Here is a 20,966-nt window from a genome sequence, read left to right as displayed (position 1 = left end):
AATAATCTATTTTTGCTAAACGAACCTGGGTTCCCAACCACGCTCAGCTCTAGCATTGGAGAATCGAATATTGACTTAACGCTTTGTACTGCTAACGTAGTTCAAAACATCATAAACTGGGAGGTAAGGGAAGATGTAAGCATAAGCGACCACCGGCTTCTGGCATTCTATGTTACGAATAAGAGGAAACATACTCAAAACGTCAGTAGAAGACGCCTTAACTTTGGAGCAGCGAATTGGCCACTCTTTCAAGAAAACTTTGCCACATGCAGCTGGCGGAACTCAGAAAGAATCCCCTGGCAGCCTACTCGATTAAATATTGATGAACGAGTAGCGCAATTAACTTCAGACTATATGAATGCAACGACTAAGGCAATACCCTTCACCAGACCAAGAAAGAGCGTAGTCAAATGGTGGAATTCAAAACTCCAGCATTTGAAGATGAAATGCAGAAGGTTACGGAAATCTTATCAGAGAAGCAAAAACGACTCCCGTTTGGAAATGAAGAGGATTTACTACGATGCGGTTGGAGCCTATAAGGATGAAATAAAAAAGAGCAAAGAGAGAAGCTGGCGAAATTTTGTGCAAAACAACTTGGAGCAAAACCCATGGGGTTTTGTATACAAACTCTCCAGCCAGAAACTGAGAGTACCGACTACTTATATTTCAACTTTAAACCCGCAAGGAGAAATGGGAAGCCTAAATGCAACCCTGAGTAATATTTTGCAGACCCTCATCCCCAACGATCAAGAGGATAATGAGACAGGAATCCAAAAGGAGATCCGATTAATGGCAGAAGGAGATGGAGAAGCTGCAGAAGTGGAAATAACTGAGACGGACACCGCAAATGCAATATACGGGATAAAGAAAAAGAAGGCACCGGGGATTGACGAGGTCCCTGGCGAACTAATTTTACATTCAGAAACAATAGTAACTCCGCTACTCACAAGAATATTTCAGGATTGCCTCCGCCTAGGTTACTTCCCAAACGGCTGGAAGACAGGACTTCTTTGTACAATAATCAAATCCTCAGGAAGAGACCCTGCAGACCCCAAAACTTACCGTCCCCTTACCCTGCTCCCCGAGTTGGGTAAGGTATTCGAAAGAATTATCAAAGCAAAAATTGAAGAAAATATTTCAGATGAAAACTTATATCATCCGAGTCAATTTGGGTTTAGAAAGGGACTCAGTACGATCCACGCTGCGCGAAAACTCAAATCGGAAATCATGGATTACCAAGGGAAGTATGTGGTTGTAATCTTTGTGGACTTTGCTGCAGCCTTCGATTCAGTATGGTGGCCTAATTGTATACTGCAAATGAAAAACTTAAATATGCCCAAAAATATAATCAGGCTCATGAGGAGCTACTTCTCGAATCGGAAAACAATATTAAGAAGTAAACACGTCGAAGTAGGGAAAGCTGTAACGAAAGGAGCACCGCAAGGATCGATTCTCGGACCATTGATTTGGAATATTACGATGAATGAGGTGTTGAGGATGAATCTACCAGACGGCTGCACCATAACGGCGTACGCTGATGACTTGGCGGTGGCAGTGCCTGCTAACTCAAGAAGAGAACTAGAAAATAAAGCAAATGCATGCTTGGCAACCATAAACGCCTGGAGTTCCAAAGTAAAATTACAGATTTCCACTGCAAAAACTAAATACGTTTGCTTCGGCAACACCCGACTGTCTAGGAATCCAACTATAAAGTTAGAAGGGAAAAACATTCAACGAGTAAGCTCGTTTAAATATTTAGGAATATGGTTTGATGAGCGAATGACTTTTCAGACGCACGTTAATAATATGTCAGCAAAGGTTAAAACCATTTTCTATGCGTTACATAGATATTGCAAAATTAATTACAACATTAATCACTCACATCTCATAACAATTTATTCTACAGTGGCATTACCTGTTCTAGCCTACGGTTGTGAAATATGGGGTGAAAAGCTAACTCAATCCCGCATTGTAAGGAAGCTTAATGAAGCTCAACGAGCTTGCCTTCTAAGCATTGCCCGAGGATACAGCACTATGAGTGTCGACGCACTAACAGTGATCACTGGTATAATTCCGATAGCCCTAGCAGTGGCAAAAAGGAAAGCAAATTCCGAACTAAAACGCTTCGGAGCCACGAAATTCCTAAACACTGACATTAGCATAGAGCAACCTAGGTATGAATTAAAAAGGAGGATAAATCAACTAATAATCACCGAATGGCAGAAGAACTGGGATTCGAGCGAAAAAGGACGGCAAACGTACAAATTCTTCCCCAGCATCATGGAGCGCCAAAAAATGAACATAACAGCATCCAGACAAATAACAGAAATTCTAAGCGGACACGGAAATTTCAAAACGTATCTAAAACGTATAGGTAGAAGCAAGACCGATGAATGCGAGTGTAGTACAGGAGACGATTCTTTCGAACATAGAGTGACTTACTGTCCATTGTACCAGGCTGAAAGAGCTGAACTACGGAAAATCCTCGAAAATTGGCCACCAGAAATGACTGAAATTGGAAAACTTGTACCCAATAATGCAAAAATTATTACTGCGTTTAACCGCAAAATCATTCAAGGAGACGCTGATGATGAAGATGGAGACGAAGACCAATGGTAGGATGAAGGAAGAAGATAAGAAGAAGATAAGAAGAAGAAGAAAGAAGAAGACGTCAAAATTGTTAAGCAAGCAAGAAGAGAAGACAGAAGATTCAGAAAATCATGTAAAGCAAAAACAGAAGACAAGCCAGATAGAAGACGCTGAAGATAATGGAAAATAAACGCTTACATTCTTAAGAATGAAAATGTCCAAAAATAAAAAATTTTGTAACTTAAAAGAAAAAAAAAAAAATTATTTTGTTAATTTCTCTCTAACATACTATTTTTCTTTTGATTAAAGCAATTGTAACTTAATTTAATAGGGGGTTAAATGTTAAAGGAACCCCAATTTCTGTAAAAGTCTTACGGAATAAAGGCATAGAAAAGAGGAGAATGGAATAGACTGGAACTCAGACTTGACATCTGATAACATTCCATTCTCCTCTCTTTTTTTTTTTTTCTTTTTTTTTTTTTTTAAGCATTGACTTTTCTTGACCTTTATGCACATGAAAGAGAATTTTGACATTAATGCAGCTGCCCAGTGTGAAACATAACGTCCATTCCCATTCAAAAGAAGAGAGACATGCTGACTTCTGGAAGTGTTCTGATCCATGACAATGCCTGTCATCTCAGCGCTGATGCAGCCCAACTGCTCCGTGAGCAATTTCAATGGGAAATTTTTGATCACCCACTGTACAATGCCGACATAATGCCGTGTGATTTCCATCTTCACACTGAAATAAAGATGTGAATAGGGGAGAAGCCTTTTCAAATGGGCGATAAGCTTCAGGGCAAAGGCAACATTCATGAGTCATTGGCGGCAACATACTATGAAGAAGGTATATTTAAGCTGGCACGACCAAATCATCAATCGCTGAGGCAATTATGTCGAAAGGAAACACACCTATGAAATAATTTTTAATCAATCACTTCGTCTTCTGTTCGTGGCTCATCGAAGCTTGAAAAAAGGCCCTCTTATGTATTCACATCACAAGTTCACTAGCATAGAAAAATTTACCCCATTTAAACATGTAATTTTTATTGAAAGGACTGATATGACTCGGGACATATATTTATTCATCAAGACCAAGCACTGCCTTAATTACCTCTGGGTAGGGGCTGGAATGCGGGACTGGAAGCGTGACTGAGGCCTAGGGATACCACTCGGTGCACTAGGTGGCCTGATGCCTCCTCTCCCAGGTCCCGAACGAACAGGAGGACCAACTTGGTCAACCTGAACTTTTGCCAATGGTGGTCCAACTCCAGGTGGAAGTTTAGAGGCACCTGAATTCATGTTTGGCACTGCTGGCACAGCATCCACAACTGTCACCTTCAAAGATAACAATTACACAAGAACTGGTAAACAGAAAAGAGAGCCAATCTAAAAGAAAAACATTCAAATTTGATAGGTAGTATGTAATTAAGTGTTATTTCCTGTTTTTTGCTTTCTTAATGCATGCTCAATCATGCTACATCCAACTAATTGCATTACTCCAGATATAGTCACAACTCAATACTGCCTGTAACCAAGCATATTTCAATCGCAATAAAATATTTTACTTTAACACGTATAACAGACTTTCTGAAGTACTACGTTTTCAGTTACCACAGTTCAACACTCAAAGCTTACATTTAGCCAAGACTGAAGACTCCAACAGTTTCCAAAATCATTCCTTCATCAGAGAAAAACTTTAGCATTAGGTTTAACTACTGATTGGCCAAAGTCTCACATAAATGATTGACTTGCTTTGGAAATAAAGTTATAGAATAAACCACAAATCATTCACGGGGACTTATATTTCTAGGGTGATGTCACCTAAGTTTGAAAAATTTAAATTGCCCATCAACATCAATGTATTAATAATTTCTGGTAAAGAGCTCTGGCTCAGGGGAAGAGAAGGCCAGATTGTGGCCTCATCTGGGCCAGGTAAAACACATCAAATCAGTCAATTCATTTATGTTTTCCTAATGCCATTTTAATGGCAACCAAATAAATTCATTTCCTTTCATAACTGTCCTGCTGATTATTGCCAATTACCTAAATTAAGGATATGAAATTTGGCAAAGCAGAGACTACTAAATGACAATATTGCATCCACTGGACAAGTAAAAGAGCTACCACATATCCATTGGTAATATCATTTGATGCATTAAGTTAGCCCTCCAAACATTTTTGTGGGTTCCCTGTTTTTCAGCAACAAATAGATCTCACAGTTATCAAATTGTAATCCCCTGTAACTCATTTAATGTACTTTAATTTTGAACCAAGAAACTATTTGGTAAAAATTGATATATTCTGAGATTTAACAAATAACCTACAACTTGACTCCTTTTTTAATTGCAGCACTACAAAATTTTGTAAATAGAACCTCAGATTACAAAAAGACATATTACAAAAAGGCTTTGATTCCTACCTCCTGACTGAGAGCAGATGAAACCTCTTTCCCATGATTGTGGATTACATTATCTCTTGATGGAGCACACGGATATGATTTCAATGGTTGACGGCTCTCTCTTACTGGCAATCCATCTGAAACAATCAAAGACAATCAGTTATGGAATAACTTAGCATTATTACCAATGTATCCACAAGCAGAACATCACTTACATGCCTAAGGCTCCTACTATGTATACCCACATGTAATAAAAAAAAAAGTTTATGCTTAGGAAAGCTAGCACTACATTCTTCATATGCATGAGGGTAGTACACCCATGTCTCGTATAGCGCAAGGGATGCGTTCCTCGGGGTCTTTGCGCTATACGAATTTGCGTTATACGAGAGCGTTTTATCATTGGGAAGATAGGGATGCGTTCCTGGTAGGATAGGTCTTGGGTATTGAATTTCCTCTAAAACATCTATATTCCCATAAAAAGCCTTAGAAAACATTATTTATATAAATTTTTATAGTTTAAAACATCTTTAAAGATAGTATGCACGCATTCAAAGACTTTTATTCACGTTAAAAAAAATTCTTACGTGCTTTTGAAATTCCCTCCTGTCGTGCGGGTGGGCTAACATCTGCTATCTCAGGGGATCGTAATGCGTTGCCGGCAGTTGACAATTTTTCAAACTGGTCTAAAAACAACTATTGTGTCACCCAGGCCCTTTTGTCGCTCATCGAAATGACAGGAAAATGCTACTTCGAATGCCATTTCATAGCTAGCGGAGTTTATGAATGATAAATCATTTTAATTTGAAGTCCTCCGAGTCATTAGCAGCTACGTGAAACAGTCTTTAAATGCCTTGAAACCTGACCCAGGTTTTCCTTCCCTGAAAATGAATGAACGAGATTGCATTCTTTTCCAAAACAATATCGTCTCATCAACACTAAAAACTGGTTGAGGGGGAAAGGAGCCATAGGCGGATCCAGGGGGGGGGCACGGGGGCACGTGCCCCCCCCAGATCCTCAAAAATATGCATGATTTTTAATATGGTCCCATTATCATTGCGTTCGTTTTGTATTACGAGGTATCCTTGTGCCCCACCCAGAACAAAATCCTGGATACGGCCTTGCTTGTGCCCCTCCCAGAAAAAAATCCTGGATCCGCCCCTGAAAGGAGCCACTTTCAATCACAGCTTGGAGTTCATCAGAAAATGTTGCGGTGACTGCGCTATCAACATTAGCATATTCACCTGATATCGCCGCACTGAAAATACCTGCTTGCCGTTTAAATGCTGGAACCAACCGGTGTTTTCACTAAATGTCTCTGAGCGATTACCACTCCCGTCTTTTTGTACTGATTCTCTATGAACTTTCCGTATGTGTAGACCGCTTGGTTGAAGTTGGTGCGGCTGAGGTCACTGATGTTTTAACTTCGTCTTTATTCTTAATAAGGCATCGTACGTTTAAACTTCCGCGCAATATCGCTTTGACGCTCTCCATTTTCAAAGCAATTGACCTCTTTCAATTCCTCTTCTAGGTTTATAGTTTTTATTGATAAATTCTTGATTTTTCTACACGCATTCCTATTTTTTGCCATATTCTCTTGGTTTTTACTCTGTATGGCTCTATCTAAATCACCTTCCACTGCTGAACTGTATTCCTGAGACGCAGAAGGCCTAAGACTGCAGGGAGGGAACGAAGCCATTGTGTTTGAGACTCTATAGCGGACCCTTTTATGTGTTGATGCTATTCATGCGCAACTCGGCCACCGCTCCATTTCTCCCCCGTGAATACCGATGACCTTGAAGGCTTCAGCGTACACGGCGTAGACGCTCTACCTGGAAGTCAATCGCCCGATAACCTATGACGGCAAAAATACGTCTCAAACCGTATTGCTGAAAAAAAAATCATTTCCACTAGCCTCACGCTTAATTAACGATCTAAATTATTTATTATCATTCTGTTAAGGAGACAAGATAAATTACTTCGGTAAGCCGGCTATCTGGACCCAATGACGAGTAATACTTTTGGCCATTGCACAGCAATAGATTTCGATTAATATATAAACAAAAAAGAAGCTTTGAGGCAAGCAATAACATTAATATGCGTAAAATGATAGAAATTTCGTTTGTACTTCGCGCAAGTTCACGTTTTATCACGAGAGCGTTTAAGAGTTTTGATTAAGCTACACTGCGTTGCAATGTTTCCCCGAGGAACGTATTTGCGCTTTATCGAAATTGCGCTATACGAGACATGGGTGTACTACTGGCTTTACCTGCTCTTTAAAATTTCTGACACATTCAACTTCTTCCTAGGTATGTTTGGATTCTAAAACTTGAGGAATTGGACACTTTTTACAGAAATATCCTACCTAAAATTCCTTCTTTTTTACAGAAAGGCCCTTCTTTGAATCGATTCCGAAACACACTAACACAAACTAAAATATGAGAAGTTTAGGTCTCACACAAAAGGAAGCTCTAATTATCAAAGGATGGTCAAGTCTATGATTCACAAATGAAAGAAATAAGTCATAGCAAGGACAACAAAATGCTACATTTAGCATGGCATGAGGAAATTGGGCTTTTTTCATGACTTTCAAACAGCCATTTCTCTCATACTTTGACCATCAAGTTATCACCACAAAAAATTATTGAATGCACTGAAGCACTTTTTTTAATTATTGCCTGGATTGCTTATGAGTCCTCATATTATATTGCACCATTTCAAGATCACTTTTACTACATTTCAAACTCATAAGTGGAGCAGATGTCACTGAAATTAATAATGATGTCCCAAATGACCACAGGTGACCCCAATTATGATCATTACAAAATAGACATACTTTTATAGAAATCGTAAAGATAAATTTCTGTGAATACCGTATTCCTCTGAATATAGTCCCCCCCCCTAATTTTGAGGCTTGAGTTTCGGGAAAAAATTTAAAAAATGGGTTTGAATATAGTCCCCCCCTTAACTTTTATCACGGGCATTTTTGGAAAAAAAAAGGGGGGACTATATTCAGACATATACGGTATCTATTTCTAGACTATTTTTTAACAAAAAAAAAGTTGCTTACTATGAGCAGGAAGCTGATGTAGGGTTTGGGTGGAGCTGTGCGGGCTGGTCATTGGACTTGACTGCAGAGAATCTCCCCCGGTCAACGATGAACCTCGAGAGCAGACACTTGGCCCCCGACCACCACCATCCGTGAGAGAGCCAATGGGTGAAGAGCGGTCCGAGTGATAACCATGATTATCATCACTTCCACACCCTTGGTGGATTGGCGATGGCATGTCTTCACCATCCACTTCCAATATACTTTCTGGTTAATAACAAAAAATGGAACAATAGATGAAAAGGAAATACTCTCTCATATATTCAATTTATACAATAGACACCCATCAATACAAGAGATGCATAAAGTGAAAACCTGGCTGTAGTAAATTATTTTTTGACAGAGATTGCTTTTTAGGAGAAATGCATACAGGGTTATAGGAGAATGTTGTTTTTATACACATATCCCCCTTAACCAATTCTGTGATATCAAATTTGCATAAGCAACAAGCAGCTTTTAAAATGAGTGATGATCTAAATAAGACTCAATAGTACAAAGTTCATAGATTCTAAATTAGGAGGTTAGTAAAAACAGATTTATTATGAACGTTTCTTTTCAGAATGAAACAGTGCATGTCTCATATGTCCCGCTTCAACTTGCTCCAACTGCTCAAAAGGCAAGATCAAATGCACATATGCACAAGGATTAGGGGCAAAAATTACCATATTTATCCATAGAAGCCGCGTACTTTTTTTCCAGAAATGCCAGTGAAAAAATGGGAGTTCGCAGCTTACATGAATCCTCCAAATTTTAATGTAAGCCACGTTCCATTTTCCTTCAAATTCTTATCGTTTATTTCTCCAGAGTTTAGCATTGAAACTAGCAAACTTTCGCAGGGATTAGATTCTAATATTATTTAATCTTATTAATAATGAAAACGTATTAGGTGCGCAACCAAGTTCTCGCTGTTTGTTATTAGATGGCTCTAGCAGTGATTGCAGGTCGATTTCGACATTGCGGAAACATCACAAACCAAGTTTAGACATTTGGTAAACAAACCGCTTCACGACAATGGTGAGTTTGTGTTGGCGTCATATCCTTATTGTTGTGTGAAAATGTCCGAGTTATTGCCAAGTAACCATCATTTGCGGGAAGTGTTAATTTTCTTCTTTAATTCAAATAAAAAAGTAGTCGAAGTGCATTGAGGGCTCCAAAAAGTTTTCGGAGATGCTGCTATAAGTTAGACAATATGCCAGGATTGGTTCCGTCGCTTCAACGACGCTCATTTCAACGTTGACGACCGTCCGTGTGAAGGAAGACCAAAAACCTTCAAAGGCACTGAAATGGAGGCACTGCTCTATGAAGATCCATGCCAAACTCAAGAAGAGCTTGCTTCAGAATTAGAAGTTACTCGCCTAGCCATTACCAAGCGGTTGCATGCTATAGGAGTGTTTCAAAAGTAAGGAACTTGGTTTTCTTATGATTTGAAGCCAAGGGATCTTGAGCGATGTTTTGTCACCTATGAAAAACAGCTCCATCGTCAAAAAAAGAAAGGTTTTCTTCATCAAATCATTGCTAGCAATGATAAATGGATTTATTACAGAAACTTAAAGAGAAGAAAGTCTTCGGGACTGCGTTGCCATAGCTCTATGTTGTCGGCTCGGCAGATATTCACGCTGCGAAGGTTATGCTGTGTGTTTAGTGGGACCATATCAGTATTATTTACAATGAACTGTCAAAACCAAACACAACCATTGCTGGGGAATGGTATGGACTCCAATTGATGCGATTGAGCTAATTACTGCAAGAAAAACGACCACAGTACGAGTAGAGGCACAACAAAGTGATTCTACAGCATGACAATGCCCGACCTCATGCTGCTAAACCCTTTAAAACCTACCTCAAAACACTCAAATGGGAAGTCCTGACCTACCCACTATATTCACCAGATATTGTGCCGACCGATTATCACTTGTTCGGTTTGATGGCACATGGACAGGTTGATCAGCAGTTTCACTCACATGAAGACCTCAAAAAATTGGCTTGATTAGTGGATAGCCTCATAAGATGAACACGTTTTCCCGTGATGGTATTCAAACTCTGCCAGAAAGATGGCAAAAAGTTGTAGCTAGCGATAGAAAATACTTTGAATGATTCATTTGTAACATTTTTTTTCCAATAAAGTTGTTATTTCATAAATAAAACAGCGAGAACTTAGTTGTGCACCTAATAAATTTATCGATTTAGCAACAAATCGCGAGTTCCTATCTTAGACCGCACCCAAAAAGCATTAGGAAGTTTTTTTTTTTCCTCACGAGCCGGCCCAAAAATGGGGGTGTGCGGGATACACGAGGGCATGGCTTACATGAGTAAATAAGGTAAGTGAGAAATTATTTAACAGACATATAGTGTGTGCCTTATACAATAAAAAAATGCCATGACTTGCAATAATGGACTTAAACTGTTGCAGTTTTCATTACTTTCGTAGTTGCACACAAAAAGCTTCAGTACTTTTTCCCATGTTCAAAGAAAATTTTTAATAATCTTAATGGTAAGAAAGTACTTTTACAGACACAATAACAATTATTCTGCATTTCCTAATATAAACAGATGGGTAAAAAGTAAAATTCGTAACATAACATTCGGTCCAGTGGACAGAGTAAACAAGAGGATTTTTTGAACTTACTTTTTCCACAAACAGGAGTGGACTGCTTCAAGCCTAAAAATAAAATGAAAAATATTAAACACACATTTTCAATAAATTTTAAAATGTATAACGAAATTGGAAAACATGATATGAAACATTTAAGCAGAACACATAATACATATTTTGAAGAGCTTGGTCAACAATTGAAAAATACTTGAAGAGTAAGACAGATAACAAGAGATTTTACATCCTTGATAGCAGTTTGCAAGATAATTTTATAAAGACAGAGCCCAGGTACCTTAAAAAATGAGGAAGCCCTAACTAGGATGGTATCTTCAATTAAATTAAACTAGTTTAACACTGCAACTAAACTGTAGTATAAATAATGCTCCACACTGACACAAGGCACTGAAATATGCATACCATGAAAGGATATGAAAATTTCATGAAGATTAGTAAACAAAACTCTCAATATGAATACATTAGAGAAATATCAGACTGTGACAGTATCAACTGTAGTACAAAGTGCCTGCATGCCTTCCCCTGTTTTATATAACTTTTACACATCTATAGTCAATTGCTTGCAATTTGTTGCACGGTTTTCTAATTCGGCCAGTCTTGGACACTGATGACCCAGCTGTCTGCAGGACAAACTGCTGCCCCCCTAGCCCATTCCACCCCAAGCAGCCGGCAAACCAGCAGGCAGTCAGTTGATAGGGCCACTGACCTGTTCTCCTGAATAGCTGCCTTTCCATCACTGATGTCTCACAGCACCAAGATTCTTGATTGTTATGGGTGAGAGTGAGTTTTCTAGTAGCACACTCAAGGGCTGTGCAATAAAACCACTAGCAAGCTTTTTGTCACCAACAGCATGATGACTGCCAAATATTTCTGCACAACCCTCACCTTGAACCTCAGGCTGCACTATGAATTTACATGCATATGTTGTTGCTGACATGGGTAAACCAGTAATCAACGCAGACTTAAGAAAATACTTCAGGCTTCTGGTGGGTATCCACTGCCAACACCTGGTGAACCCACCTACCTCCCTGGTTGTAAAGGGATGCATAACAACAGCCTCAGACACAAGCGTGAGAGAATCAGCATTGATGGAAGTTTCCACAAGCTCCTGCTCCACTACTCGGAAATTACCCAGCAAGCCGGACATCCCCCATCTGTCAACCACAATGTCACGCATTTCCTCCACATGACAGAGCTACTGCCAGTCACCTTTAAACCTCACAGACTCAATCTGGAACAACTGGCTGCCAAAAAGAATTAAGTTAGGAGTTTTAGGAGATGATCTACCAGGGAATCACATGGCCATTCAACAGTGCACGGTCATCACCACTGTGGAGAATGTGGGGATTATTATGCCATGGTTCAAACTGTAGATGGCAGGTACCTAGAGCCACACCCCCATGATTTCACTCATGTCCTCCTTCAGAAAATTGTGTTCTAAACTATGAACCTGGTGCAGGAGCAAATTCCCTTCAACCAGGACGACGCCCTAAAAACTGCCTTTACCACACCCGGCTGTATTAGTTTCCTCAGATTCCCTTTGGATTGAAGGGTGCAGCAAAGAAGTATAGTTGGTGACAAAAACCCCTAAAGTTTGTGGACAGGATAGTGCGAGACTTTTATTACATGCATGTGTACATCCATGACGTGCTGGTGGATTTCCCTTCGGAAGAGGAACATAAGAATCACCTGAGCAAACTCTTCAACCGGATCGTGAAGTTCAAAATCCTGATAAATGTTTCTAAGTGTGTACCAGGAAACCTGGAAGTAAAATTCCTTGTACACTTGGTAACAACCAGCAGATTTTTTTTTTGACAGAATGTCCCATGGACAATAAAGTGTTGGCGAGGAAGAACTTCCCTGCACGAAATACAGTGAAGGATCTCTGGTGCTTCTTGAGCATGCAAACTTCTACCAGAGGTTTATTCCTAATGCAACTTCTATCTGGGCCCCTTTCCATAATGCCCTCGGGAAGAGTGCCAAAGGTCATCCTGTTGAGTTGACTCCACAGTTGCAGACCACATTCGAAAGTTGCAAGGCAACCCTTTCCCAGGCCAGGGGCGCAGCTAGTAGTACTTCAACTTAAAACGATTGCATCATAGGCTGGTTGGAGGCCATTCTCCTAGCTGATATAACAGCAGAGACATTTTTTCATGACTGGATTGCACATTACAGAACTCCAGCCATAATAACCAGCTATGTCGGTTTGAAACCCAACAGCTATTCCAACAGCTTGCTAACACGTGCTGTTTCACTCGCTTTCAGACATCGGCATATCACTCCTCAGCTAAAAGAATGGTTGAATGGTTCCACTGCTTAATCTGTTGCCATGAGATGAGCGATTGGGTTGATGCCCAGCCTGGCATCCTCCTCAGCCTCCCCACGAGCTGAAAAGAAGACCCCTCCTGCACTTGGAAGGAATGGTATTTGCAGAAACTCTGGAACTTCTTGGCAAGATCCTACAATCATCCTCCAGTTGCCATGCCACTGTCCCTATCGATTATGCAGAACAGCTCCTGACAAAACATCAGGAAACTATTCCCAGCACTGGCCTTCCATCATAGGAACCAATAAGTATAAGTATTTTGAGGCCTCGTTAACTCCTCACCTGTTTTTGCATGACATTGCGGAGCCAGAGGTTCACTGCAACCTTCCTACGACAGGTTCTTTGAAGTACTTTACAGCAGGAAGAATTACCTGTTGTAGATCAGGGACTAAGAGGTGTGGGTGACCATGAACTGCCTGAAGCTAGCATTCCTCTTCAACAAAGTTAAAATGCCCACTGAAACAATACACCCTACAGAGGACAACCTAGTCCCATTCTCAGCTCCGCCTCCCGAGCTACAGCCTGTGGTGGACTCTGACCATCACCCTGAGGTGCCACCTGAACAACACCTGGCACCTCCCAACTCAATCACAACAACATGAGCAGAGGAACATGAGATCTAGTCATTGAGTCCACTTCCCACTGTAACTGGATGACTTCATCCTGTAGTGGAGATACAGCAACCCAGCACATTAGGTATCTATTTTCCTCATTATTCCAGCATTATCTCTTTTTTTGTGTAGGCCAATCTACTGCAAGAGAGCTATAAGTCCGTCAAGGTGCAAACATCATGGCCCCTAACTGGAGACAGTTGTTTCTGGTTCTGCCAGTGGCTACCACAGGATACTGCATGACACTGGCAAAAACGAAGGTGGAACGGCTGTAGCTCATGAACCATGGACAATGATTCTGATTATGTAATTGTGCAGCTGGTGCAACTTGAGTGCAATAAATACTGTCCACTCTCACAGTTCATATTCAACCACTCCATTATTAATTGGTAGCATAAATACCTAACCAAATAATGTCTATAGGCACCATTATGAATGTACTGGACATAAAAATAAAGAGCTTAAAAAAAGGACTCACGACAAGTTTGGGAGTATTTCTTGAATAAGAGGAATACTCTTGAATCAAGGCTGTTTACCTACATTATGATGATTAAATTTAAGAATCATAGGTCCTGAAGATTCTAGAATTTCCACGTTATGGAGAGTTTATTTCCCCCTCAAAGATTGCCATCGAGGATAATACATCAGCTAGTGCTATCATGGCAAACTATCAACGATAGGATGGGTTGATATAATTCTTGCTCCTCAACTCCCTCAATTTCTAAGAGAAATCAAGAAACAAACAACCCTTTCTCAGATTAGTAGAAAGACAAGTAAACATAGCAAATGGTTTTCTAATTTGTGGGGAGTAAAGCGTGGTTTGGCATCTCTCACTAAGTTTTTCTCATATAGCGCAGTGCATTTACCACAGCGTTTGACTATTATATTGTCACACATTCTCAAGTTTGGTATCACTTTGCTTTCCAGCCACTCTCACCAACCTCCCCATGACTCTTTGAGTATTTCAGTGATAATGCTGGGCAAATGCATTACTTTTCTCCCTAGGAAAGACTGATCACCCATCCAATCACTGCGTACCATGTTGCAGTACAATGACCAAAGAATTGTCATTGGACTTTGGAAAATATGTTTACAGGCATTTTAATGATAACAGAAATCAGTATTTTCCCAGGCATATTCCTAATGCCAATCAGAGGGCTATGTAGAAATTGAAGTGAAAATGAAATTTGATATAACACTCATTTTACTTTGTCAAGCCAAAGCCATTTCCTCATTCTAAACAAAAAATTACTACGCTCTCATCAATCATTATTACCTTCAAATACAAGATATGATATAAATATTCAATGAATGACTACTTAGCACAACAGGGAATATTGTAATCTCTAGCTACATAATTGAGTGAGGTTTCCAAGTGATGGCGAGTTCTGATGGAATGCACAAAAAAATACAAGAAATACCTTTGCTGGTAATTTTTTCTGGACCTCTAATAAGTAGATGAGCCAAAGAGATCACCAGATAATGCACTCATTCAAACAAGAGGGATGGGTCAACGGATTGAAATATGTAGTTTTCTGAAATCAGGGCCAAAGGTTGTATATGTGGATACACTATTGTTGCCAATAATTTCCTTCACTTTGATGAAAAGGACTTAAATGCGGCTGAAATACTGGTATTGAAGTCACACTCCCTCTTCTAAGCCTGTTTGTTTTCCTTTAGCTTAGGCTAACTGCCGCTGTACCTGCCTGTGATGTCACAACCAATAACCAGATTGAATGATTGAGTAGTAAAACAAATTCCTAAAGAGATTTTCGGCAAAAACTACTACTGTAAACCAAGTAAGACAAGAAGTAGCTGGATGAGAAACTATGAATCTTGAATCTACAGACATTGTACCTGGCTTATAGCCGCTGACCAAATATTATGGTTTCTCTTCTTTATACAATGTGTAAGGTAACAGTGTAAACACAGCATGGGACTCATTTTCCATAGACCACCAGACCCCATACTGAAGCATCCCCCAAGCATAGGCCACTAAAATATCTCAGTGGTTGCGGCCATGTACCATTCAACTGCCTTCATCTGTTCCTCAGAGGCTGGGTTTTTGCCAGTCTCTTCCTTTACCTCCATCCATCTAAGCACTTATTTCTGCACTACACCTCCCTGTACTTTCTCAGTTCCAGCTTCACACTTCTTTCTAGTTCTTTAAGGCGAACAATTCAGGGTTACAAACCTATTATAGAGCAAAAAGGTCCATAAAGGCCGCTGTTTTCCTAAATTGGATATTTGAGTCTGATCTAAACCTTAAAGGAAAAGCAAGCGATTGTGCCCACAGAGTCAATGATTTCACACCATCCAGTTCAAGATTTGATTTCCATTCTGTGTCACATCCCTGCATCATACTCAATTCGAAGGTGTAATTGGTAATTGATAGTGTAATAAGGTTGTAAATACTTACTTTCTTCCTGTAACCTGGCAATTTGCTGAACATCATCTGCATTCATTGGTCGACTTGAAGATGATAAACTGCCATCTGATGTAGTACTAAGGCAGTCCTCCTCTGAATGTGGGCTGTTGTTCTTGGCCATTGAGTACGTGCAGTCCAGAATGGATGTACTGCCAGTTTCTCTCTTCCCTCGGACCAAAGACTGAGGAGAACCATTAACAATTTGAAAGGTCTGATCCAATGCTGGGCAACTGCCTTTCACTCCCGTTGATCCCAGACTCCTCCTCGGCAAGGAAGACTCCCTCACACCAAGCACCCGTCTTGCGGAGAGCACAATATCTGGCTCATCTTCCTGCAAACCATTGCAAGCACCACCCATTACCTCACATTGGATTCTTTACCATCATCATTACTGAGCATTAAAATAGAACTCATCTACCTTCTTTAATAGTGGATGAAAGTTTCTGGAGGCACTGTTCACCCTTACCAGATCTTTTGGGATTTTACTGTACTGCTCTTTCTTCCTTTTTGCAATGCTTCTCCAAATCTTCTGTTGGCACAATTCCAGTGTTGGTTGAAATTCAAAACAGATGCAATAAAATTAATCAAACCATCCCTTTTTCCCAAGGGCGCTTTTGAGTAGTGGAAAATTAACATCCATTATTTCTCTACTTCCACAAATGACTTTGAATTCTCTGACAAAGGACATTGAAAGCCTCTTGTACAAACAATATCAATAAAATTTTAAAACTGCATAGTCCCAAAATTTTGTAATTTTACCCAATATGTTACCAAATCTCCCGACTGATTCACGATTTCTTGCAAAGACAAAATGGAAAAACATCAATCAAAACGGCAAATTTTGAAGTTGGAAGCAAAAAAATTATTTCTCCAATATAATGAAACACCAAAATGAGGAAGCGACATGCCAAAAGAAGCCAACATAAGGATAAGCAAAACATAGCAAAAAGAAAGAAAAACATACTACATCCCAAAAGATCACTCAATGTATTATTTACCACCTTTTGATTATCTCAACATAAGCACCAGCCTGGGCTACACATCACATGATGAACTAATTCATTGGCGTAAGTAACTATTGAATACTCTACGCTCCCATAACATTTCCTCCCCACACAGAAAAAAAGCTCATACCAAAGGAATAAGCTCATTTTCTCTCAACAAAATCATTAAAAATCATAATGATACTTATAATCAAGATACATTTCAGTAGTCTAATTACCTACATTGTAAAAAAAGAAGCCCACCAGGTCAAAACCTAAACTAGAGTTCAAAGCAGTAATTTTGAAACCAAGACATCATTAGAGGCCTGCCATTAAGACTCACATTAAAATTAAATCATAACAATACCATTTCCATGTAATATCTGATTATTCAGGAGCTATTTCAGCTAAATATTTTTTGAAAGCCATTTTACTTAAAATGTATGAACCTTTACTATCCCTAATTTGGAAGACAATATAAACAGCATAAGTCTTTAAGATGGCGCTGAAGATTTCACCAGTTTGGAACAACACATCCCTTATCAGGTAGCTTAAATGATTAACAATAGAAGATACTGTGTGCAGCACTGGGCCACGGAATAAGTAATAAAATCACTGCTGCCATACAGCAGAGCCAGTTTATAACAAAGATTAAGTGACAATTCATTTCATTATAATAAAACTTAGCTATGTATGAACCCGTTTGTTTAGCCTCCATTTAATGAGGGAATGGCTTCAACTGTATAAAACATGTGACCAAAGAGATAAAATATATGGGAAGTAATATTCATTATGCTTTTCCTCATCTGAAATAATTTTTATTTGAAATCTCGAACAAAAACATAGACACATGTATTAAAAATTGGTCAACAGCTGAGATATCAACACTAAGGTGTTGAAAAGGTCTTAACCATCATCAACTCTGGCTACTCATAATAGTAGATCATCAAAGAAAATTACAGCAAAATTACGGCAAGAACCTGATGCTGATGAGAACATGCATGCACGTCCCAATTAAGACAATAAGGAAGTTTGTCAGAAATAACTGTTGAAACAATAGCCAACTAAAAACTGACTGGATAAATTGCCCAAAAAAACACAATCAAATACTCCATCAAGGTCTTCTGGCAAGGAGATGAACTTGTTTTACTAAAAATTTTCTTCATTTCTCAGATACTGTCATTTATGCTACTGGTGTTATGACATGAACCCAACATTAAAATATAAAATTATAAAGATAATCAGCATGAGAATCTGCTTAGAAGCAACAATATGGTCTCAGCAGAGGGAGATTCGAAAATACATGAAGGATGATGAAAAATAAATGATTTAAAAAAATTCAGTGAAATGGCAGAAATTATTTAAATAACCTATGATACTTATCTTGCTCTGCATAAAATATTCAAGCTCAGGGCCACAATTACTTTCAAAAGATGAGTCATCCATGTAGTAATAAGAGTTACCCAATATTTTGAAAGCCATTACAAAGTTAATCAAGGTTCATCAATCCAATAAAATATTAATTCCCAGATCCATAACTTTCGTCACTTACATCACAGGCAAGTTTGATTTAAGAATGAGCGACTGCCAAAGATATCATATTGAATACGTAGGGCACTATTTGCTCATCCAATTCAAAATGCTTGAATTGCGTCACCAACTTCAATTCACTTTAAAAATGAATCTTGGATCAAAAGCAGAGACATGATGGGAGATCTAAATACACAAGTATTCCTTTAAATGGATTTTAAAGAATAAAAACTGCTGACAAAGTAACCATAGAATGCTGTGAAACATAAGATTCAAAGAAAATAATGAAGTTAAGACACCAGAGCATCCAGAATATGGAGTACCTAAAATATAGAATTTATAGTAATGCATACATACATTCATTCATACATGGAGGGAATGAAGTCCTCCAGTAACCCAATAAGAATGAATAAAATGGTTTAAACTGAAAAAGAAACTTTATTTCCCATGCAAAAAAGTGAAGTGCAATATAGAGAAAATTTTTATTCGAGAATAACCATGAGATGAATATTTACAGCTGATTCTTCTAATGTGAGCTTCAGATATATGGCATTCCCAAACATAAGAAATGAACACAGAAAAGGTCATGTTTAAAACACAATAGGAATATAAATAATAAAAATGGTTAGACAAACTGCTTCTGACTAGAAGCTGAAAGTAGCAACTTTACTTAACCTCCACATTACAAACATATATCCAGCACCCAATTTCATCTTCCCCACTCAAAAGGCAACCTCAGAAACTGCCAGGCAAATTATACAAAAGAATATAATCCATAAACAAATACTAAGAAGCAGTTGACAAGATAAAACAATTTTCGATGTGCATTGAGTCCATGACATAATCGTTAAATCTGAGCATTACCTCCCACTCCACATGGATGGTGCTCACTCACCCACTGATTAAACCCTAAGGTTGGATGCGATAGGTAAGGTTAGAGCTCACTTCGGGATAAGCTACAGGAAAGCAAATTTTCACATTTTCAGGAAGGGGAGAACAGTTCCTTTCCCTGGTCCACCTTGCAATTTTTTGATATGCAAGGATTTTTGGTTGGGGCCATACAAAAACTCGCTGGGATTTGAAACCTGCACCCTCACGTCAGAAGCCAAGCATTTCACCCACTGACCTACCACACTCCCCATCTCCATCACTAAATACTCTTAATTTCTACTACATGAATGCAAATTCAAAAACAGCCATTGCCCACCATAAAATTACTTAGATAAAAGATAATATAGACTTATAATATACTTCAGACTTGATGTGGAGGGCATGTACAAAACATAGCAAGCAATACAATATATGTATATGCACTAATATGGATGATTACCTTAAAAAAGGCAAATAAACAAAATGTCCACATAAATTAAACAATCAATCATTCATGCTTGATGCAATTCAAAATGCATAATTATCACTTTATGCCAACTAACATGAGCTTATTCATACATTGACAATGATTATACTTTATAGCACATGCATAGGAGTAGATAGCATATTACAAAATATAAGAATAAAAAATAACAGTTTACTGTGTGAGATATAGCAAGTTCTTCTGATACTACTGACAGTAGTCACAGGATAATGGTAATGCCAAAAGCAAAATTAGGTACATTTACTTTCTCAAACTGAAGGGGCTTTCCCAGACATGCTCTTGACCTAATTTATATGCTTACATAAGCTTTTCTCAATTTTTGGGAAAATACAATCAACTATTTCAGGACAAAAGTTATCAGTAAAAGTGGTAGCTAAATGAATAGTAATAGTCTTTTTCATCACCGCATCTAATAACAACATGAATAATACATGAGATCTGAGGCAGCAACACCTTTCCAATCACACATGAAAGAAAACTACCAAAAAATATACCTTTCGGTTCCTGGATATTATATGATATGGTTGGGAAAATGAAGTTTCACTCCAAGTCAAGACTGTGTAAGTCAATGTGGCCCTACCCTTCTCAGCAATGATTATAATCCTTCTAGGAGTGTATGACTGAAGTCGTCAGAGTTCTGTATCATTGAATAGCTATCCATTTGAAAGATAAGATATCAGTTCAGGATGTATTTGTAAAAATATATCCCACAAGGCACCAATTAACATATACATAGTTCTCAGCAACATCATGGCAATTAATCATTTCAAATCACACATGTACTTTTACTTAAGTTATGAAAAGCTTTCCAATCAACAAATAAAATACATTCCCTTGAGCAATAAACAAAACATTTCTCCAATATCAGTTCTTAAGTAAGAAAATTATCCAACTAAAATATCAGACACCTTAAGAAATATCACCACCACAGGATTGAGCACGAAAAGATTCACAGGAAGAAGCACAAACCGACAATAGAGTAAGTAAGACAAGTAAAACAAGAATAGCC

General features: G+C 38.7%; 1 protein-coding gene across 6 annotated transcripts in view; it reads right to left on the bottom strand.

Moving 5' to 3' along the window:
- The window catches only part of LOC124162911, a 30,168-nt gene that overhangs the window by 2,247 nt on the left and 6,955 nt on the right, over positions 1-20,966 (bottom strand). For 3 of the 6 annotated variants that reach the window (XM_046539635.1, XM_046539634.1, XM_046539639.1), the window contains 6 exons: positions 16,488-16,598; positions 16,061-16,400; positions 10,723-10,755; positions 8,058-8,303; positions 5,012-5,127; positions 3,704-3,927 (listed from right to left, as the gene is read on the bottom strand). In XM_046539635.1, the coding sequence (XP_046395591.1) occupies positions 3,704-3,927; positions 5,012-5,127; positions 8,058-8,303; positions 10,723-10,755; positions 16,061-16,400; positions 16,488-16,598 (1,070 nt within the window). The remainder of the gene's footprint in view (positions 1-3,703; positions 3,928-5,011; positions 5,128-8,057; positions 8,304-10,722; positions 10,756-16,060; positions 16,401-16,487; positions 16,599-20,966) is intronic. The other 3 variants (XM_046539638.1, XM_046539640.1, XM_046539641.1) reach the window with 1 other exon arrangement.

This window comes from Ischnura elegans, chromosome 7, assembly GCF_921293095.1.
Source record: "Ischnura elegans chromosome 7, ioIscEleg1.1, whole genome shotgun sequence".
Lineage (NCBI taxonomy): Eukaryota > Metazoa > Arthropoda > Insecta > Odonata > Coenagrionidae > Ischnura > Ischnura elegans.
Note: the sequence above shows the minus strand (reverse complement) of the source record. Positions and strands in the feature narration are given on the sequence as shown.